General features: G+C 34.8%; 10 protein-coding genes across 10 annotated transcripts; 4 read left to right on the top strand and 6 right to left on the bottom strand.

Annotated features, from left to right (window-relative positions):
• Positions 1 to 23: 23 nt before the first annotated feature.
• EV154DRAFT_423365 (arginine-tRNA-protein transferase) lies at positions 24 to 1,509 on the bottom strand (the record flags this gene model as incomplete). Its single annotated transcript, XM_051596131.1, has 7 exons — positions 24 to 379; positions 444 to 672; positions 735 to 872; positions 928 to 1,117; positions 1,171 to 1,233; positions 1,287 to 1,321; positions 1,387 to 1,509. 7 exons carry the CDS (start codon positions 1,507 to 1,509, stop codon positions 24 to 26), a joined length of 1,134 nt encoding a protein of 377 aa, XP_051456103.1.
• Positions 1,510 to 3,465: 1,956 nt separating this feature from the next.
• On the top strand, positions 3,466 to 6,225 carry EV154DRAFT_603815 (uncharacterized protein; the record flags this gene model as incomplete). Its single annotated transcript, XM_051607370.1, has 8 exons — positions 3,466 to 3,591; positions 3,643 to 3,708; positions 3,985 to 4,268; positions 4,323 to 5,144; positions 5,329 to 5,514; positions 5,575 to 5,700; positions 5,768 to 5,932; positions 5,986 to 6,225. Exons 1-8 carry the CDS (start codon positions 3,492 to 3,494, stop codon positions 6,223 to 6,225), a joined length of 1,989 nt encoding a protein of 662 aa, XP_051456104.1. The 5' UTR covers positions 3,466 to 3,491.
• A 123-nt stretch (positions 6,226 to 6,348) lies between these two features.
• EV154DRAFT_565133 (uncharacterized protein) lies at positions 6,349 to 7,274 on the top strand (the record flags this gene model as incomplete). The annotated part of the gene is made up of 3 exons (XM_051605881.1): positions 6,349 to 6,555; positions 6,609 to 6,738; positions 6,790 to 7,274. 3 exons carry the CDS (start codon positions 6,349 to 6,351, stop codon positions 7,272 to 7,274), a joined length of 822 nt encoding a protein of 273 aa, XP_051456105.1.
• Positions 7,275 to 7,385: 111 nt separating this feature from the next.
• On the bottom strand, positions 7,386 to 7,765 carry EV154DRAFT_513770 (uncharacterized protein). Its single transcript, XM_051602056.1, has one exon. The coding sequence runs from the start codon at positions 7,743 to 7,745 to the stop codon at positions 7,449 to 7,451; it is 297 nt and encodes a 98-aa protein (XP_051456106.1). The 5' UTR covers positions 7,746 to 7,765; the 3' UTR covers positions 7,386 to 7,448.
• Positions 7,766 to 8,965: 1,200 nt separating this feature from the next.
• On the bottom strand, positions 8,966 to 9,266 carry EV154DRAFT_513771 (uncharacterized protein; the record flags this gene model as incomplete). The annotated part of the gene is made up of 1 exon (XM_051602057.1): positions 8,966 to 9,266. The coding sequence occupies one exon, from the start codon at positions 9,261 to 9,263 to the stop codon at positions 8,967 to 8,969; it is 297 nt and encodes a 98-aa protein (XP_051456107.1).
• A 2,472-nt stretch (positions 9,267 to 11,738) lies between these two features.
• On the bottom strand, positions 11,739 to 12,059 carry EV154DRAFT_591627 (uncharacterized protein; the record flags this gene model as incomplete). The annotated part of the gene is made up of 1 exon (XM_051606901.1): positions 11,739 to 12,059. Exon 1 carries the CDS (start codon positions 12,033 to 12,035, stop codon positions 11,739 to 11,741), a length of 297 nt encoding a protein of 98 aa, XP_051456108.1. The 5' UTR covers positions 12,036 to 12,059.
• A 2,323-nt stretch (positions 12,060 to 14,382) lies between these two features.
• Positions 14,383 to 14,683, bottom strand: EV154DRAFT_513773 (uncharacterized protein; the record flags this gene model as incomplete). Its single annotated transcript, XM_051602058.1, has 1 exon — positions 14,383 to 14,683. One exon carries the CDS (start codon positions 14,678 to 14,680, stop codon positions 14,384 to 14,386), a length of 297 nt encoding a protein of 98 aa, XP_051456109.1.
• A 666-nt stretch (positions 14,684 to 15,349) lies between these two features.
• On the top strand, positions 15,350 to 16,433 carry EV154DRAFT_513774 (uncharacterized protein). Its single transcript, XM_051602059.1, has one exon. It carries the CDS (start codon positions 15,365 to 15,367, stop codon positions 16,247 to 16,249), a length of 885 nt encoding a protein of 294 aa, XP_051456110.1. The 5' UTR covers positions 15,350 to 15,364; the 3' UTR covers positions 16,250 to 16,433.
• A 2,222-nt stretch (positions 16,434 to 18,655) lies between these two features.
• On the bottom strand, positions 18,656 to 19,260 carry EV154DRAFT_591629 (uncharacterized protein; the record flags this gene model as incomplete). The annotated part of the gene is made up of 2 exons (XM_051606902.1): positions 18,961 to 19,260; positions 18,656 to 18,814 (listed from the first exon to the last, which is right to left on the bottom strand). The coding sequence occupies exons 1-2, from the start codon at positions 19,168 to 19,170 to the stop codon at positions 18,656 to 18,658; spliced, it is 369 nt and encodes a 122-aa protein (XP_051456111.1). The 5' UTR covers positions 19,171 to 19,260.
• A 603-nt stretch (positions 19,261 to 19,863) lies between these two features.
• On the top strand, positions 19,864 to 20,344 carry EV154DRAFT_591632 (uncharacterized protein; the record flags this gene model as incomplete). Its single annotated transcript, XM_051606903.1, is given in 2 exon segments — positions 19,864 to 20,085; positions 20,105 to 20,344. Coding segments are annotated over 2 exon segments (462 nt in total), but the record flags the coding sequence as incomplete, so codon positions are not given.
• Positions 20,345 to 22,157: the final 1,813 nt, after the last annotated feature.

The following is a 22,157-nucleotide window of genomic DNA, read 5'->3' on the forward strand; positions in this document are numbered from 1 at the left end:
TTTTTTTTGGGCCGGTATTTCAATTAGCAAATAATCATTTTATGCGCTAGCTCCAGTCCAACAGAGCATACATAATCCAAAATGTTTTTCTTGAATGATTTGGAAGTCCTAAATTTAACAATATGTATGATAGGTGCAATTCTACCATCACCAATAAGCACAAACACATTCTCTAATTCCTTCTCTTTCAAGCTTTTGGGATCTAACCAGCCAGGTGGATAATCTCTTTCTATTGGATCAAATGTCACAAAAGAGGTCTCGTCCAGTTTACTTTTGAAGTTTTCAATCGGATACCACTTATAGCTGACTGGATCAAGTAAATCAGAGGGTGAATATTTACCCTTATAGTTCATCTTTGGACAAGTATGGATATAAAAGCCTAAAATAATATGATCGAGTTAAATATATATGTATATATATACATATATGATTCGATCACTAACCCATATAATAATACTTCAAGTCAGAGAACTTCTTGTTGTATTCTTGCACGAGACATATCTCTCTAAACGCACTGTATTTTCCCAGTCCTAGAAATGAATAATCTGGATCATACATAAAGTAAACTGATGATATGCATTTGGGTAGAATATCAATTACTGCCAAAGCAATCAACTTTCCATCTACTGTATATTTTTGGTGAAATGATCCAAAATCACTTTCGTTATTGGTCTATACTCATTCGTGTTTTAGTATTTGTAGTAGTTTGACATATTATTGCTTTTTGCCTTTACCTTTAAGGGAGAATCAACTAAAAATCTAGTAAATCCGGATTCTGATACATCTTCTTCCAAGTCATGATGGATGCTCACTTGGTATTTGGCATACAGAGCAAATTTTTCTTTAGTGAATGATGATGGCTCCAACACAATCTGCTATCCGTCGTCAGTGAAGTAATTTTTTTTGAAGTGATTCCTTGATTTTTACCTCTAATTTATGTTCATTTACTTCCTGTTCTTCCGGCTCATGTATAGAGTCTTGCAATGACTTTACCTGCACATAATTCGCTGGTTTCTTCGCAGGAAGCTCTGCTTTACAATTTCCTATCACGTATCGATTAAATTTATGCAGAACTTTCTTTTGGTTTTTTGTCATATTGAATTTTGTCGCATCAAGTCTATTCTATCAGTTAATATCATCCATCCTCGTTTTTTTGTATTTGCTAATTACCTGATAGTATACTGTGGACAACAACTCTTTTCGAGATCAGGTTTATATAAATACTTTCCTGACCTAATCTTACGCGTTAGCCCAAATGTCTGTTAGAATATTGTTAATGTGTATACCTTCTCCACCCTCTATCAATTAAGTCTTGATAATCCTTGAATACACAAGAATGGGTGAAATATTAGATGGCGATAGAAAAAAACGTTTTAAGATGCTTACAGCACAAGTCATGGAATGAGCCCAAATACCAAACGATATTGAAGTGTCTTTTCCCTTACAATAACCACAATCATGTTTACTGGGGCCAGCAATCGACACCATGGATAAGCCATAGTTACTCATGTCTTCTTCTTCACTATCGCTACTTTGTCCGCTCATGTTAGTTGAAAATAAAACTGGCTTTCCGTCATTTTTTAAGACGGCCCATACTCTTGAATACACCATTTTTTTTGCCACTAATTTATTGTGACTGTAAAAAGACATTTTTGAGCACAGCTGTACCTGTCATTGAGCGGCATTGTTTTGAAATAAAGGTACCATCCACCTGAAAGATCAAGTAACTTCCTTGTATAAAGTGTTGTTTATAGTACTGACTTCTTTAATCGGGAAAAACTTAGCTAGTTGCCGCATCTACCAATATGTTCACCAGATGAACACAAGATTTTAAAAACATGTCTTTTTTTTTAAATATGCAGAATGTATGTGGTTGCTTACCATCCGTGTACAATACTAAACGAGAGTGTGTAGCTCATGATCTTCAGCTTTTTTTCAATGATATTAGCAAAGGCAAGAACATCAACATGGTTTTCATATTGAATGAAGGAGAATATTATGGGCTACTAACCAAGTGTCACTCATAATATACCAGGACACATACTATTCTAAAGGCATTTACCAGTTACATTTTTGTAATTGTACGACAATTACTTTAATTACCTTCATAATTTTCCAGTCGAAGCCAGTGAATGGATCTTGCTTACACTTGAATGAGCTCGGCGCTTTAAAATAAGAAAGCCCGCGCATGATTTTTACCACAGTGTAACGCATCTCATTTAAGACCATGAGGTCATATTTTCCTTAATTCCAAAAACTGGGTATCTTTTGGGGGGAAAGTCTTGCCTGCATTTTAATAAATAATTGTAAATCATGCGGTGTTTCGTTGTCAATCTTATTCGACATTGCACTATTTTAACTCATATGAGGCCCGGGGTTCTTTTAGGTTTTTTCTATTGACTGAATTTTCCTTTGGGGAAACTCACAAGAATGACCAGTACTCTACTTAGAGTATTATTGCTGCTATGCGATGTTGTTGTCATTCTAATTGGGTTCCATTTTTTTTAAAAAAATTAGATATAGCTTTTTTGCAAAAAATAATCCTTCATTATGTTTAGTTATACCTCATGCAAATAACCTTCTTTAGATTAATCACCGTTCCATAAAGTTAATGGTTATGCTTTCTGTTTGATTTTTGAAATGACTGAGAGAGCTCTGTTTTGAGTTTAAAGTCCAAGGAAAGTATAAGTTATATTAGTTGTAAATCCACAAAAGAGAATAGGGAGGAGTGGAGAGTTGTGGACCAACATTTTTATGCTGCATATAACCTTATATCTGGGAATATAGAAAGTGTCACATACATAAAGACATCTTCCTTGTATACAGCTTCTTAATTTTGGACATATTACGCAAGAACATTTGTTAGAGTCCTACTAAAATGTAACCGATTAATATCACTTTTTTTAAAAAAATATGATATATGCAAACCGTCGTAGTAATAAAAAATTGATTTTTATAAGTGTTATTCAAGATACGGAACCTTGGAAATGGTTCATTTTATACAAGAGCACTTGTTTTTTGAAATAATGAAAACTTTCTGGGTGGTTTAAGGAATCCTCGCAAAAAATATAAGTCTTTGTATGGATTGCCTATTGGTAAATGGATCAAGATTTTTTACTGATAAAAAATACAATCTGGATAAATTGTGATAAAAACAATTAATAGCTTTACATTGCAAAAAAAAAAAAAAAAAAAAAAAAAAAAAAAAAAAAAAAAAAAAAGTCGTATCTTATAACTTGGCCTCTGTATTAAACGTCATATTACATTATATAAACTGAATTGTTGCTTTTAGCAATACACTAATAATCAAAGTTGTCACAATGAGTCTCAGTACGCATGTGCACAACTTTTCATTTTAAGCAAATGTTTGTTATTGAATGGACATTCCTTTTTTGGAAAACCTTAAAAAAATAATGAACCCACATTTTATATAAGCATCTACGATTCCTAAGTTTTTTATGTTGCATTCACCAACTTATCCATATACTACAATGTTTCCTTATAAAGAAGATGAATTCCTCTATACCGATGCTCTTGACCTCAAATACGCTGAGACTGAAGCAGTAGCTGCTAAACATCACGCAAAACAAAGTAGGTATTTTTCGTGTTCATGTCGTACAAATACTTATTCAGAATAAATAGCTGTTATCAACATGACATTTGACACGGTGGAAGATGTCGCCGGTTTTACAAGTGCTGTCTTCAAAGGTGAAAAAGAGAAAGTTTATATGGTAGAACCTAATTTTCTCAATCCAAGGAAGACAGGTGAATTATTCAAAGACTATAGCGCAACCTGTGTTATAATGTAACTTTTTATTTATTATTATTATTTCTTCGTGCCTGTGCAACTTTTTCTTACTACTTTTACTAAAACAATAACATTCAATAATAAATATATACCTTCTTATCTTCATTTTTTCTTTTCTTTTTTTTTTTTTCTTTTTTTTTTTAAAGAAACCAATATACGTGCATACATATTTATAGACATGGATTATCATAGGTATTATCAAAATGATGTTTTGAGCGAAAGTAATTATTACCCCAGCCCATTGCAGACACAACATCGGCGCCACAACGGAGAAAAAGGGAAAATTCACAGTCTAGATCTGCAATATGAAGGATCTCCAACCGGATATTACGATGGATACCGACGGTCATCACTTTATGGAGGTGAGCAAGAATACTCCAATCGATATTTGGTAGCATCACCAGAACATTATCATAATCATAATGTACCAATAATAAAAAAGAGAAGAAACAAGCAAAAGGTATATATTTTTGCGATTTGTTTCTGTATGTATCATCTAACTCATATTGAATAGAACCGCAATTTTCCTGTCACTCCTGAAGACGAAAAAAGACATTTTGTTTATAGTAAGGATGCAGAAGACAACAACCAAATGCACACGTACCACAATAATGGAACAGGAGACTCCCTTATTCATGCAAAAGAAGAAGAAGAAGAGGAAGAAGAAGAAGACACTGCAACGCATATAAATACCCTAATCAATTCTGAATCCAGGATGGTTGATGCAGTAGCCGATGACAATCTTGATGTAACAGCAGTAAAAATCAATTTGGACCAAGAAAAATTTAATCAAAAGAAGCAAAAATGGTATACAAATATGGCACTTGGTTTCGTGAAGAAAGTGAAAACCCTTAAAAAGAAAGAGGTCAAACAGGAACCCTTAAAACAGCAGCCTGCAATTCAAGTCATTAGTGCTTTAGACAATGAATTATTGGGAGATGTGCTTGATGCAGATCAGCAAAAAAAAATAGTCACGCAATTATCATCTTCATCGCCTATGTCTACCTCATTTAATATGTGTCCTGAAAAAGCCAAGGTTACAAACTTGCCGAGAATATGGGTGTTTAGATTATTAGCAGACGCTCCAGAGGAAAATCAACCTATCGCTTGGATCGGATTTGATTATGAAAATCAAGTAAAAATCGAAAATCATATCAAGGAATTACCAGACAGACCAGAGGATGGCAGATTGGCAATATATGATTCCCATGTTAGGCATGGCAAAATGCCAGTTATTGTCACACCAAACCATACAAAAGGATATTATTTCGCGGATGAAGAACAGTCAAAATTGATCACCTTAGAAGTCACTTTTATCGAGAATAACCATGAAAAAGTGACATTTGTTTATAGAGTTTAATCTTTTTTTTTTTTTTTCGTTTCAATAAAATAAAAAAATTATGATTCCTCTAGACTTGTTAGCTTTTAACATTAGAGATGCATTCCAGGGAGAAAAGGTCTCTTATTTTCTTAATTTCAATTTGAAATGAAAAAAGAAAACTCATGACATAAGTTTCTAGTTCAATACAGCATTAAGTTGGTTACCAGAAGAAGAACACGAGTCAGTATTGCGTTTCAAACATGACAGGGATCGACATCTGGCCTTAGGCAGTCGTTTATTACGGCGACATTACTTCTCTGGTCGTTTAAATGTAGCATGGGCTAGTCTCGAATTCGAACAACTACCTTTATGTAAACCAACCTTGGTATGTGGTATATGCACAAGGGAAATGATGTATTTATAAATATTACAGAAAAATGAACAGATCGATTATAATATATCCCATCAAGGAAACTGGGTTATTTTTGGAGCAACAACGAAAAATGCTATGAAGATTGGGATTGATGCTGTGACCGTCGATCGCCCTAACTCTTCCTCGATCGATGATTTTGTAAAATGTTTCCTTCCACAGGTAAATCACACATATTCAAATAAAATCAAAACTTATCCCTTACTAGCTTACAGATAAAGAGGTTGAATTGATCATGAATAATCAGGATGAAGATACAAAGTTGGCGACATTTTTTGAGCTATGGGGATGTAAAGAAAGTTACGTAAAGGCGCTTGGTGTCGGTCTTTCATTAGAATTGAATAAAATAGACTTTAGAAATGACCATAACCAGGTATGAATAACAACAAAAAAATAACAATTAAACAATAACTCACTTTTTCTCAGATCAAGATGAATTTCGAGGGAAACCCATCAGATTCCTGGCTTTTCCACTTGAGTTATCTGGACAATAACACATTGGCTGTAGTTTGTTATGGAAAAGAAGACGTAAATCATAAATTAGACTCTAAATTACTCTCGTTTGCTTCTACTACCCAACTCCTTGGGCAAAGACCCTTACATGCCATGACCAATGATATATTCGAACAGGTTAGATACGAAGATATCGAGAACGATAAACGTTAGTCGCGCAATTAGAAAATCAATCAATCACGTGTGGGAATAAACTCTCCTTTATACATTTTACTAAATAAATGGCAAAGAATAATCGAATTCTCTCTTTCTCTTTACAAAATACGGAAATAGAATATGGGTTGCTGTTCATCTAGTCTGGTTGACCAAGACTTGCTAGCAACATCCACAAATGACGATCGTTCGACCATACCTAGTGCTTATAATAATAAAAGTAGACCATTTAAAAGAGTTGGCTTAATGTGGACTTCAGATATACCTATAACGGAGACTCAGCTAGAAGAAAAGAGATTTTCCTATTGGGAATCTGCACCTACTTATGGGGTATGCTACACTTAACGTCATGCATCCTTACAAATATTTACAATTATCTTTAGGGTAGAATTGAGATTTGGCAAGCTTTACAGGCGGCCTTTTCGGAAACAGATGTACTAATGGCAAGATCTATTTTAGAGGCTGCCAATGTATTATTACCTACGGGAAATCCTTGTGAGGGTTGCTTTGATGGTAAAATATTATGCACGACAATATTAAAAATAAGACTAACGGATAATATAGAGCTTGGAAATGAATATAATATACCAATCTACTGTGTAGTACCACCTGTAAATTTACGCTACAATGATGAAGAAGGCCGTTTTACTTTGCCTGACAACAAAAACGACTCTTCAGATTCAATAACTCGACATAGTATTTACTCCTCTAATCATTCTGAGCATCTAGTGCCTGCACCGGATTGCTCTTCAAGCCCATTTAAAATTATCGTTAGATTATCGACAGAAAAAGACATTCAGTTAACAATAAGCTCAGAGCATGAAACAATTGGCTCTTTAAAGACTCGTATTTACAATGCTAAGGATTCAGCCGTCGATTCGGACACTCATTTCTTGAGACTCATCTATCTTGGAAAAATTTTAAGAGATAACTTATCAATCATTTGTGAACAAGTTGAAGTAGAAGATGCTTTTTCAATTCATGGATCAGTAAGAATAGAAGCTGATTGTATTATTCAAGCCTTAGTTGCTATGAAGCGAATTAATTAGTTTACCCCAGCTTTTTTCTTTTTTTTTTTTTTTTTTTTTTTTTAATAATAAATTATGCTCAATATAGGCATATCAGTGACACAAAAGACAGATTTGGTTTTGTTTTGGACCCTTCGCGGCAATTTATTTAAAAAGTAATGTAATATTTACAAATGGTATAAGTTTAAGTCAAACTTAAGAGTTATAAGCCTTTTCAGCTTCACCCTTCTTAGCCTGGGCCTTGTTTTCCATTTGGGCAGCGGTGTCGCCAGTGAGAGCATTGTAAGCACCCTTGACAGAGCCAGCAACTTGATCAGAGACACCTGAGAGATAACCTTGGACGTTAGCAGCAGTTTCTTGAGCATTACCAGCATTGTTTTGAGCTTGGCCCTTGGCTTGGAGAGATTCGTTTCCTACGGCGCTTCCGGCAGTGTTCTTGACGTTACCAATGAATTGGTCTTTCTTGGCTTCGGTTCTTGATGGAGAGGACATTTTTAAGTAGATTGTTTTGTATTAAATAGATTAATGATGAGAAAAAATAGGAACGCTTCTTTGAGCAATGGCCTTTATATACTTTATTTCAACAATAGAAAATTGACGTCATGTCATCCTAAAAAGGATAACCGTCATGATGATTGCATTATTCATGAATTTAAAACTCAGGCTTTATTCAGTCAAAACGTCAATATTTTTTTTTGGTTAAAGTAAAATATATTCTATTTTATTCCATTAATGCTGATCTTTGCTCAAAATTCACGTCATATTTTAATCCGGGTACACTTATGTAAACCAATTCGGTACGTTAACTGTTTAACGCATCATTGGATTAGCCATTACCACTTTCACATGCTATTGGTAATAGGGCTCGACTCCCACTAACTTAACAATCGATAGAACAACACCATACTCCTAATGATATTTTTTACGTCCAAAAAAAAAACGCTCTTACTTTAAAAGTTATTTGGTCTATGATGGCCTATCGTCTTTATTTAATTGATTTTTGAATTATACCAACAACCATAAGGCAAATATAAAATTGCTAGAACAACTTACTCCAAGAATCCAGCTATAAATAATGATTAGGATTACCTTGGTTACCTGTTAACGTAAACCTTTTGCATAATTTTCTGTAAATTCACACTCCTACACCTCCTTTACATCCAAGTGCCGTATTTTTCGTAGACATTTTTTTCGTATCGCTTTACAGAAGCCAATAGCATACATATATTTTCTAGCTTTTCCAATCAACACATCAAGTTTTGTTAAGAAGATGTTGTCGAAAACAAGATAGCAGCATATTTTTTATAACTACTATGAACATTCTAATATGATAGTAATAACCACTTTGAAAAATATCTCAGCGCTTGATATCAGTAGAAAACCCCCATCTCCGCAGTAATTTGAGTTGTGGGGAATGAGTTCATCTCTGAGAATTTTTTTAGTCACAAACAACACACACACTGCTGTATCCTGACCATTAACTCAAATAATAACATGGTTTGACGTATCACAAATACCATCTACTCAGAAAACTTGGAAATTCTTCAAGACGTAAATTATTATGTTGGTATTCTTAAAAGAGAACAAAAATAGTGGACGCTCCACACACCAAGTAATCGACGATAATGTTTAAAGATGTGTTTAAAAAAATTCAAATTGTGAGATGGTATTGTTATTTATTTACAAAGTTTAAAAGAATTCATATCATATATTTTAAGAGTTAAAGGTCTTTTGGGCCTCACCCTTCTTTTCTTGGACCTTGTTACCGGCTTCAGCAGTGGTATCACCAGTGAGAGAATTGTAAGCACCCTTGACAGCACCTGCAACTTGATCAGCAGCACCTGCAACATAACCTTGGACGGTAGCAGCGGTTTCTTGGACAACACCGGCATTGTTTTGAGTCTTTCCCTTGGCTTCGAGAGATTCATTTCCTACGGCACTTCCGACATTTTCCTTGACACCACCAACGAATTGGTCTTTCTTAGCTTCGGTTCTTGATGGAGAGGACATTTTGAGTAGATTGTTTTTTGTATTAAATTGATTTAATGATGAAAAAAAATTGAATTGTTTCTTTTAGGCTGTCCTTATATACTTAAAAAACTGTCGAAAAAATACTGATGTCATGCTCTGTCCAAAAAAGGATGATGAGAAAATCTGTGCGTCATTATCGCTTGTGGTTGAATCCCCGCGACGCTATGACCATCTTCCCCAGTCTTATGAAGTTATATTTTTGACAGCACCAATCAACATCAATCATGATGACATATTTTCAAAAATTAACAATAAAACATTTAGAAGTCCAATTAAAGAACACATCATTTAAAGCGTTAGGAGACTTATCACGCATTATTGAAGCTAGTGATCAATGACGAGATTTAATGGGATCAAATACCAGTTCCCTACATAACAGAAGTATAAAATACAATATTAATCTATAAGACAGTTTGATATATATAAGAATTAGTCCAGTTAATATCTCGCCCTCAAAGGAATAAAATAGTGTCGTCCGGTCAATAACAAAATTTCACCCAATCAGAAATAAGAAGTCGAACTCAATGCTTTCACATAAAATTAAACGAGTACGTCTGTGTTATCATTGAAACTTAATGGTTACTAATACCAAAGATTAATATTTAGGATCTATTAGGTTCCTATTCATTTTGACGGGAACTGAATTATTATGTGAGAGAATTAAGCTACCACAAACTACTGATACTCCACATTACCCCTAGACCATGATTAGAATGTATAGTAAATTTAATAAGTGTTAAACAAAGTAAGCATGTATGCATAGTATAATAATAAGAGAATAATAATGGTTTCGATATGGATGATGAGGAATTAATTAGTATTTCTGGATGTTAGGCATGATGAAATTATAGAAAACGTCAAACGATGCTTTCAGTATTCCAAATTATTTGGCCGTGATCGATCTTGTGTTGATTGCCTGATAGCATTCAGTACAGAGAGATCCAATGCATTGGCAGTGGCACCAGCCATTACCTCCTCCTTGTTCAAGTTACCCCCAGAACATTTATCATGCAAGTGTACAAGATCATCAAGGTTTCTTCGAGTGGTGAAAGCATCTAGTTGATGAACACTTTTTGGAAAATCTATGGTTAAAACCTCGATCATTGCAGTAATGTTGGTTTCAGGAATAGGCGCCGTCATGTAACTTTTTTGTTCTGTATATAAAACAAATAAATCATCCGCCGTGAGTCTAGAAAAAATTTAATGAAATGGCATATGAATAGTATCTCATTCTTAATTCACTGAAATAACATAATGAGTGAGCTAATATAAATACGTTTTATGACACCATCAATAAACCTTGATCTGCCCTTCTGCTAAATATTACTCAAAAATTATAGCATTCTCGGCTTGCTACCTTGCAACGTGGTACTCACTTAAACTATACAATTACATTAAACATATTCTATTATTAGACGTAAACTTTCCTGGACGTATTTGCAGTGAGACTTTATCAATAGCATTGTTAGTAAACGATTGTGATTACGAAGAGACGCTTGTTTGACGTGTCTATAAGAGTAATTCGCTCACTCAAGATGAGTTCTATTTCGATTATATAGATGACAATAACATTTGGAGACAATTTGTCTCAATCATCGCCGTATTATTTATTATCTTACTCCAGCGACGGTTTTCTTAAAGACAAACCAATTTTTCTTGGATAATTGGGTGTAAGTAGTCATCGCAAAGGATCGGACACCAAGAGGTCAATTCCATTTCTTGCCTTGAACAAATTTAAATTTGTTAAAATAAACATACGCTAATCGTGTAAATGGGTAATTTCTAGCTTACTTTCAACGTCTCGTTTAGACTTTGCCCTAGTATTCTTGCTCATGCTTAGGATCGAACGAGCGCAAAAGTGAAATAGCAGTGATAGAATTGTCAGAAGTATGAATATATGTTTAATTATAACCATTACATTGTTAATGATTGCATATTCCTATTTTCAAGTTTTAAGGACATCTAAGACACCCTATCTTTTGTTGTGGCTATGCGCACCTGAACTTTCCCCAAGAAAAACTTTTTTAGGACCGTGTTGAAACTTCAAGAAAACTTAAGTATATCATTGGTAGTTCAATCTGTTTGAAAGTATTACTACTATAAATACGAATGAAATACGAAAGCTATTGTATCGACTGGCTTTGCCCTTATCTTCTCTTTCCTTTTTTATTGATGCAAGTTCTCAAGTTCTCATTCCAGAAGATGACAAATTACTGTTGGTATTATTTCATTAGAAATCACCATTTGAACATATACGTCAATTTTTTCTTTCAATTTTATATTTCGAAGCACCATCACACACACACACACACACACACACACACACTTTGTTGTAGCATTCGGTCAGATACCCATATACAATATTTATAGCAAGATTAATATAAAAAAAAATTCAAATTGTGAATTGGTATTGTTATTTATTTACAGAGTTTAAAAGAATTCATATCATATATTTTAAGAGTTGAAGGTCTTTTGGGCCTCACCCTTCTTTTCTTGAACCTTGTTACCGGCTTCAGCAGTGGTATCACCAGTAAGAGAGTTGTAAGCACCCTTAACAGCACCTGCAACTTGATCAGCAGCACCTGCAACATAACCTTGGACGGTAGCAGCGGTTTCTTGGACAACACCAGCATTGTTTTGAGTCTTTCCCTTGGCTTCGAGAGATTCGTTTCCTACAGCGCTTCCGACATTTTCCTTGACACCACCAACGAATTGGTCTTTCTTAGCTTCGGTTCTTGATGGAGAGGACATTTTGAGTAGATTGTTTTTTGTATTAAATTTATTTAATGATGAAAAAAAATCGGATTGATGCTTTAAGGCTGTCCTTATATACTTAAAAAAACTGTCGAAAAAATACTGATGTCATGTTCTGTCCAAAAAAGGATGATGAGAAAATCTGTGCGTCATTATTGCTTGTGTTTGAATCCCCGCGACGCTATGACCATCTTCCTCAGTCTTATGAAGTTATATTTTTGACAGCACCAATCAACATCAATCATGATGACATATTTTTCAAAAATTAACAATAACACATTTAGAAGTCCCATTAAAGAACACATCATTTAAAGCGCTAGGAAACTTATCACGCATTGTTGAAGCTATTGATCAATGACGAGATTCAAAGGGATCAAATACCAGTTCCCTACACAGCAGAAGTCTAAAATACAGTAGTAATCCATAAGACAGTTTGATATATATGCATTAGTCCTAATTTTATACGGAAACTAGAATGTGTTTACACAGTTAATATCTCGTCCTCAAAGTAATAAAATTTCGTCCGGTCTGTAACAAAATTTCGCCCAATCAGAACGGTAAAGTCGTACTCAGTGTTTTCACATAAAATTAAACGAGTACGTCTGTGTTATCATTGAAACTTAATGGTTACTAATACCAAAGATTAATATTTAGGATCTATTAGGTTCCTATTCATTTTGACGGGAACTGAATTATTATGTGAGAGAATTAAGCTACCACAAACTACTGATACTCCACATTACCCCTAGACCATGATTAGAATGTATAGTAAATTTAATAAGTGTTAAACAAAGTAAGCATGTATGCATAGTGTAATAATAAGAGAATAATAATGGTTTCGATATGGATGATGAGGAATTAATTAGGATTTCTGGATTTTAGGCATGATGAAATTATAGAAAACGTCATACGATGCTTTCAGTATTCCAAATTATTTGGCCGTGATCGATCTTGTGTTGATTGCCTGATAGCATTCAGTACAGAGAGATCCAATGCATTGGCAGTGGCACCAGCCATTACCTCCTCCTTGTTCAAGTTACCCCCAGAACATTTATCATGCAAGTGTACAAGATCATCAAGGTTTCTTCATGTGGTGAAAGCATCTAGTTGATGAACACCGTTTGGAAAGTCCATGGATAAAACCTCAATCATTGCAGTAATGTTGGTTTCAGGAATATCCGCCGTCGTGTGAGTTTTTTCTGCTGTATATAAAACAAATAAATCATCCGCCGTGAGTCTAGAAATTTTTTAATGAAATGGCATATGTATAGTATCTTGCTGAAATGACATAATGAGTGAGCTAATACAAATACGTTTTATGACACCATCAATAAACATTGATCTGCCCTTCTGCTAATTTTACTCAAAAATTATAGCTTTCTCGGCTTGCTACCTTGCAATGTGATACTCACTTAAACTATACAACTACATGAAACATAATCTAGTGATAGACGTAAACTTTCCTGGACGTATTTGCAGAGACTTTATCAAAAGCATTGTTAATAAACGATTGTGATTACGAAGAGATGTTTGTTTGACGTGCTTATAAGAGTAATTCGCTCACTCAAGATGACTTCTATTGCGATTACATAGATGACAATAACACTTGGAGACAATTTTGTCTATATCATCGCCGTATTATTTATTATATTACTTCAACAACGATTTTCTTAAAGACAAACCAATTTTTCTTGGATAATTGGGTGTAAGTAGTCATCACAAAGGATCGGACACCAAGAGGTCAATTCCACTTCTTGCCTTGAACAAATTTAAATTTGTTAAAATAAACATACGCTAATCGTGTAAATGGGTAATTTCTAGCTTATTTTCAACGTCTCGTTTATACTTTGCCCTAGTATTTTTGCTCATGCTTAGGATCGAACGAGCGCAAGAGTAAAATATCAAAAATTTAATTGTCAGAAGTATGAATCGTCTAACATATGTTTAATTATAACCAATACATTGTTATTGATTACATATTTCTGTTTGAAAGTATTACTACTTATAGATACAAATGAAATACGAAAGCTGTTATATCGATCGGCTACGACCTTATCTTCCCATTTCTTTTTATTGAAACAAGTTCTCAAGTTCTCATTCCAGAAGATGACAAATTGCAGTAAGAATATTTTCATTAGAAATCACCATTTAAAGAAACCGTTTGAACGTATATCTCAATTTTTATCTTTCAATTTCATATTTCGAAGCACCCCCCACACTTTGCTGTATCATTTGGTCAGATAGCCAGATACAATATTAATAGCAAGATAGTAAAAAAAAAATTCGAATTGTGAATTGGTATTGTTATTTATTTACAAAGTTTAAAAGAATTCATATCATATATTTTAAGAGTTGAAGGTCTTTTGGGCCTCACCCTTCTTTTCTTGAACCTTGTTACCGGCTTCAGCAGTGGTATCACCAGTAAGAGAGTTGTAAGCACCCTTGACAGCACCTGCAACTTGATCAGCAGCACCTGCAACATAACCTTGGACGGTAGCAGCGGTTTCTTGGACAACACCAGCATTGTTTTGAGTCTTTCCCTTGGCTTCGAGAGATTCGTTTCCTACAGCGCTTCCGACATTTTCCTTGACACCACCAACGAATTGGTCTTTCTTAGCTTCGGTTCTTGATGGAGAGGACATTTTGAGTAGATTGTTTTTTGTATTAAATTGATTTAATGATGAAAAAAAAACTGGGTGGTTTTTTAGCCTGTTTATATATACTTGTCTCTTTGCGAGTCTATTTCAAAAAAGGAAAGAGAGAACAGTCAGAAAATCGTCATCATCTCCACGCGCTATTTGAAATTAAAATTCATGCAAAAAAAAATACGTCATTGTTATGTCAAGGCACGTTTTTTTCATTTTGGAATTATTTGGTACATTGTAGCCCTGATGGACTACTGTGACATGAGATGTTATTGTTGACGTTATTTTTAGCTCAAGTGTCACTTACAAAGAAATAAACTATCATCTGTAGGTTGCCTCTGTTTCCACTATGAAATAAAGGGCCAATACTACATGATGTATGGTGCATCAATTACCTGCTTATTCTCTCTTTAGCTCAATCCGTTATACTGGATTGATGGGCGTTCTGTATGGAGAAGTAAACCGCCTAATATATTAGGCCGTAAATTTTGATCCCCTTATTATCACAATATATTCTTACACAAGGTCGAGGGTAGGGACAATTGATTATCCTTTTTATTTACGAAGAGTGAAACTACATGGGACAAAAAAAAGATTCTCCGAATTATAGGAATTAAAATTTACATTTGACATATTTTTTGTTTTTTTTTTTTTTACTTTATTAAAAAGAAATTGCATTGCATGTCAGATAACAATCCACCTCCAGATAAAGATAAAGGTGCAGAAGATTTTTACTTTCCACTGACAACTGAAGAGCCTGTGCGTCGGCCATGGCTTCGAACAGAGTTAAAAGATCTCAATGACGATATTGCAGACGACCTTGATCAACTATCCATTGAAGATGACGACGATACGACAGACACCAGCGATGATGATGATTCTGAAGATGACAGCAGTAAAAATAAGATTAAACAATTTGTTGAAGAAGAAGAACATGAGGCAGAATCTTTGGTGGATTGCCTTGCCCAAGAAATGGCAGACTATGAAGCTAGATTGAGCGGAGAAGCGGAAGAATATGAACAACGTGTGGCTAATGCTGAATCCGAAGATGAATTATTAGCTGACGATCCTGAATTATTACGCCGGACGGAAAGCAATCGGTATATTCCCTTTGAAGAAGATATTAAACCAGTTCAACGTCCAGAGGACCATCTTGTGGATTCCGGTATGGACAAAGATTTGCTGGTCTTTTCGGATCAGGTATCGACCATTGAAGACGTAAATCGTGTAGTGACAGTACAGTATTATGGGGCTGGTAAAAGTGGTGTCATGCCAAATAATTATCGAAACAAACGCACACCCAAAATCTACTTGGTGGCTTGTGACTTTAGTAAGGAAAGTTTATACGCCATGGAATGGACAATGGGGGCCATGATGCGGGATGGGGATCAGCTCCATGTAGCCACAGTTGCTAATCGTGAAGATAATCCTGAGGGAGTGAAAGCTAGCGGCCTTGACCAAGAAGGCGAGGTAGGAAAGAAACGTTTATTACTCTCAGCATTATCACATATTTACTTTGTTTTTGTAGTTGCATGCACTTTCAAAAGCTCTCTTGGCGGAAGCTAAAAAGAAAATGGGGCAAATGATGTTATTTAACATCAAATTGGTGACACATGCTATGGTAGGCCGTATCAAGGATGTTTTAAGGGCTTTAGTAAGGTTCCTTTTCTATTATTATTCTTTTTACTTTACTGGTACTCGAACATACTAACTAATGATATGTATAGACTCGTGAAACAGATTATACTTTGCTAGTGTGCGGAAGTAGAGGAAGAAGTTCAGTTAGAACGTAAAAAAAAAAAACATGTATATTTAGACTATGCTAATATCTATTAATAGATTATTAATGGGGTCTGTATCTACCTACCTGGTACATAAATCACCTGTGCCTGTAGCCGTTATTCGTCGGCAAAAGAAGAAGAAGAGAGCCAGGCATGAATTAGTAGCTGCACACCCATTAAGTGAAGGTAAAAAACACGTACTCAGTCCTAAATCCATATGACAAACTAATTTTTTTTTTTTACTTGCAGGTCTGAAGACAGGACATTTACACGTCGATGAATTAAGCTAAGATAACGTTCTTTTTTAAACTTTTTTTTTTTTTTTTTTTTTTTTTTGGTTTAAAACGAATAAACAATGGTCCGATTCCCTAAAATACATGTGTTTTATTTTTGAACGAATGACATGTATTGCATGCTTTTTATCTACAATCGGTTTGTATGGGTGGGAGAATAGTAGAAATATATGATGTGAACATGAAATGAATACTATCCGCCCCAAACTTTACCAAGAAACCCTCCGCTCGTTTTCAATCAATTAAACCAAACTTCCTCTGACTTTGACAAGGGCAGGTAGCGATCTGACATTAGTTTCATAGTGCAAAGCATATTTATTCGCTCTTGTATGGGTTTTTATAGGCACGGATGATTTATTAAATCAATAAAACCCCATCTTTTTTTATTCTAGCATGAAAATTATGCCTCCTAGTTAAGACCATCTGCACTGTCTCTAATTTTTTTATTTGTATTACCCCAGGCAAGCTTCTCATTTACCTTACAATGTCAAAGTCGGATGTCAATATTATACGATATGTTTTCGTTTGATTTAGAAGCGGTTACTCTTAGTCCTTTAGAAGCCGTCCGCAGCAAGTCAAGATTTAAACTATTCGTGGCTTTTTAAATTTCACACCAAGCACCAAGGACTAGGTTGCAACTAGATTAAAGCCGACGGCATACAAAAAGATACAAGGAGACAGAGTTATTATAGATGGAAGATTGGAAAGACAATCTTATAGCTGAACTAATCAATGGATTTAACAGAGAGGCTATAGATTTTTGGTATTTTGACTGCGAGCAATCAGATGGGATTAGCTCCGGTAATACTTTTGTTTTAAAAGATTACTTCAAACAGATATTGTTGTGTGATATCATGTTTTCAAGTGTATCGATGTCTGTCAATTGAGGTAATTTATAGACATATTGTCATTGGCAATAAACTGCTAGTCGATATTAAAAACATGAATCTATCATCCACACAGTTCCATCTGAATGTGAACTGCCATATACATTTACCACGACTTACATAAACATTTTAAGTTGGCAGTGTCATTGGTTCAACTGCTCGTACAACAAAATAAATTAAGACAGTATTTATTATTATTATCATTGCTATTCTTAAAGCACATAAATTTAGCTTGTAAATCTTTATCCACAACATGCTCTATGTCTTCAATATTTCTGCTATGAAACATTGACAGCGAAAAATAGCAATATCCGTTTACCAGTTTTGCATGTTCACATTTCATTACGGCGATTAAACATGTAGTACACAAGCTATTATCTGGAGTGACACAAAAAGATTTTGATAACAAGTCCACTGGGGTAAGGGACGCTATTAATATAGAAATAACGTAAAGAAAGCAGTCTATAATCCAAGCAAACTTACATCTACTCACACGCACACGCAAAACAATTGCAGTGAAAGACCATGTGTTATTTGCCATTATTGTAACAGAAAAGGGCCGGCAAATTACACTGTCTATGTGTATTAGGATGAAACATGTAAAAATGCCAATGAACTAAGCCAACTTAGAGTTTGCACAAAATAAGTAAACAATTGGTTCGATGTTTTTTTTTACAATACACATGTGTTTTTCTTTTTAGTTGTGTTACGTGACACATATGCTCTTACCCATATACAATCATTTTGTGATTTTGATTGCCTTATATGATATTTAATTATTTATCTTCACGGAGCAATCGTCCAAACGGTTTATAGCGTCCGGGGACCGTTTTTACTCCAAGAATGATTTTATCAAATTTTAATAATTGGTACCACACACAAAACTTTCAGCTGATGTTTTTCTTGACTATCTCTGATGTACCGATAATCTTGTAAACACGATTTAAATTATAGACCACATATGTCATTTAATGGTTTTTTTTGAAAAATTACTTATAGTAATGCTAGTAATTAACGTGAGAACTGTTTTTTCCTAATCATTATTCTTATAATCATCAGAATTGCTGCTACTGATGGAGTTGTTTGCTTTAAGATGAAGTCTAATGTGGACTTGCTGGGGGACACATAATAATGAGCGGTTTTTATTTGAGGTGCACGTTTATGATTAACCTTTTTGACAGTTTCTAAACAATTACAGGAAAAATATATGCACGAATCAAACATAGTCATGCTGGATAAAAAAAAACGTATCATATAGCATTTGGGAGCAACAATATACATCTTGAAAATGTTGATGACAGCGGCGTATTATATACCTGTTTAACTAAAAGTAATACTTTTGTAAATCGAGAAGCATGAGCACTTTCTAACAGATATAGATTAAAATGAAAGGTAAAATAAACATCATGTTCAGCATCCAATAGCTTCTCAGGCCGATTGGAGAGCTTTGGTGTATCTTTCTTTAAATTGGTAGCATAATCGAATGAGATCAATATTAGTCTCAATAATATAAGCATAGTTATCATGTATATCAGGTAGATACTCGTAGTATATGATACCCTGCTCCTCGGTGGTATTTAGAAACCACAAGGGATTTTCGGCAGTCAGATCTAAAGGATGAACAAACATATACTTTTTTTTTTCTTATACTCACACTTTTACATGAATGTCTCTTATCTTGGTTTCCGCCATCAGTTTCGCCCTAAAAAAATAAAATAAATAAATGAGTGCTAATTTGTCATCAAAGCCTGTCAGTTGGAACTTGCCTCAGCCCTTCATTTTTCCTAAGCAAATCCCTACTACAACATTCCCGCTGTTATTTGACCTTGTTGCATAGCTCTGTTAATTTTTTGTGGCGCATCCATATGCGTATTTTATAAAAATACACCTTCCAAAATTTGCCAATGGGAGAGTAATTTTGTGACACGTCTAGCATTGATCTTTTTTAGATCCCAAAGAATTGGATTTTAGTCTACCAATATTTAATCACCGTACTTTAAATATAGCTTTAATCCATGGAACTGCAAATATGTCGTTGTAAGCCTTTGCATAACAGGAAAAAAAGTCTTGAGCAGACACTAAATATATTTCTCCTCATTTGTGGCTATATAGTACGTAATTTCTACCACGTTTATTGGCTTAGTTATGGTCCACATCTAGTCTGGTAATATACTTTGCCGCATTCTCATAAAGCACAAATATCTCGTAATGTAGTACATTCACAATATTTACATGCATTTATTGAAAATCATCCAACTTGTATTGTGAAAGATGCTACAGAATCCCTTTGTGAGACTTTTCAAGGCTTAACAATGAACGAGTCCACTGTATTTCGTCACATGACTGAAAAGCTTAAGTTTACTTTGACTTGTACACAAGCAAGGTTTGTAAACAAAAATTCAGATGATACGCTTAAACAACGTAGACAACCTATTGAAGATGTCGATGCAATGAATGAAGAAAACTTTTATAAAAAAAAAAAGATGCATTATCGTGGATGAAAGTGGGTCCAAGAAAAACATGGTACGTCCTGTGACGTGGTCTAAGAAAGGTGGGCCTGCAGAAGTGGATGTAGAAGCAGAAGGAACTAATCTGAGTATCCTGGGTTGTATGTCAGCCTATGAGTTGATTGCTCTTTCGCAACAAGTTCCAAAATTAAGCAGAAAGAAACAAAAAACTCCTCTTGGTACAAAAAGAGGGAAATGTCTAGAACTCCGTATTTTTTTCAAACGTATTTTTTAGAATCACGTGATGGTCTACACGTCAATTGACATGCCATATCGTCTAAACTTCATAGGATGATTGATTTCTGTTTTCCATAAAATCTGCTTCACTGTCATTAGAAGCTACAGCTGGAACGCAGGTATACAACAAGTTTCGATTTGCTTGGGGGTTTGCATATGTTTCTATTTTAAGTAAAGGCCCTCTTTTCTTTTCCTTTAACATACTTCTATCGAATGAAAGTAACTGATAAAATAAAAAGGTTAGTTAGTAGTGACTCTTGTTTCTTTGAAAAGACACTAAATCGAAAAAGTTATTGTTGCGTTATATTGCAGCTGCAGCTAGTCTTTGCTATAGGAGGGCGACCTCTTAGGCAGAGAGTTCATGAGTTTTGGAACTCACGAACCGTGAATGGCTGTGATTGCACTGTAAATGGTTGTGAATACACTGGCTTACTGGTCTTGACCAAAATTGCTGTAAGTGGTATAAATAAATATACGTTTTAAAAAAAATACGGAGGGCTAGACACTTCTCTTTAAAGGCTATGATCCAGTGTCATTCTTAGAAGCAATTTGCTCAGACTTTTCTTAAGAAAGAGCCCAGGGCTCCTTTGAGGAAGCCATTGACAGTTTATGTCATGATACCACCAAGCCATACAATCTTGTTTGGTGGTGCAAAAAAGTGAAAGGAAATAATAATAAGTGAGTTTTAGATACTTTAAAATTTACGTAATAATTGTTGATTTGTACAGCTTCCACTCGGAGCTCTTGAAATTCAAGTCAGATGATCCAACAGAGCTGGATTATCTGATGAAGGTCTGGGGAGGGATTTTGGAGGTCCTGTTTCCAGATAAAGACAAGGTTTACTGCAAGTGGGGCGAATCAATGTCGGAACACAATGGATTGTGGACTGCTCTTATTTTTATAAGAGCAAACATATTGATTTGACCAACATCGAAGCTGCTAGATACATGACTGCCAAGAAAACCAATGATGATCATTTTAAAACTTGCGGTAGAAAGTAAGGATATCATGGACTACTTGATCAAGAATTCTGCTTGCTTCAACCCCAAACAAGTATACATTCGCATGATTCAACTATGTAAAAATCAGTGCGATGTCAACAAGCTTTACCTCGGAGATGATGGACTATATTGTATCGAAGCATATGACTACTGGCAGGATCAACCAGGTAACTATTATTAAATAGGAGCGCTCTATTCCCGCAGGAACAGATGATATCCTACGACCGTAGCCGCAAGCATCCAACCTGTGCATTTAAAAAATATTTCCCGGGCCATTTACATTATTTGCTAGAGAATCTTCCAAGTGGTTCCAAAAACTTTTCTCACTCCGTCAACATGTTTTCAAGCTGCTTCATCTTTTCACTGATGTTGAGCAAAAAAGCTATGACATGCACTTCTCTCGGGCGAAAGGAAAAGATAGAGAACAACCGGAATACAGATCTTGGACTCGTGGATCTTTTTACCCACCCATTAATGACGACAGCCCTTTATACGTTCCCGATAATCTCTACGGTGATTGTCAATGGTCCTCGGCTCCTCCAGTCTGATTCGATTGACGGACCAATAAAAATTTTAATTTAAAAACGTCCAGCTTAAATAAAAAATATCTCTGGGACATTCTATTGGCTAATAATTTTTATTTTATTTGATTTTATTTTGCCTTCATTATTGAATACCCCTATATACTACACACCCTATTAAGACTAACTGTCAGTAACATCTGCTCTTGCTGTAATCTCCATAACTTTACTTTTTCAGGTTGTACAA

This window comes from Mucor mucedo (genome assembly GCF_025094135.1).
Source record: "Mucor mucedo strain NRRL 3635 chromosome Unknown EV154scaffold_66, whole genome shotgun sequence".
In the NCBI taxonomy this organism is placed as follows: domain Eukaryota; kingdom Fungi; phylum Mucoromycota; class Mucoromycetes; order Mucorales; family Mucoraceae; genus Mucor; species Mucor mucedo.

Bases quoted from the DNA above. Each gene is read 5' to 3' on its own strand.
- EV154DRAFT_513770 (XM_051602056.1), bottom strand. From the start codon at position 7,745: ATGTCCTCTCCATCAAGAACCGAAGCCAAGAAAGACCAATTCATTGGT.
- EV154DRAFT_513774 (XM_051602059.1), top strand. From the start codon at position 15,365: ATGTCAGATAACAATCCACCTCCAGATAAAGATAAAGGTGCAGAAGAT.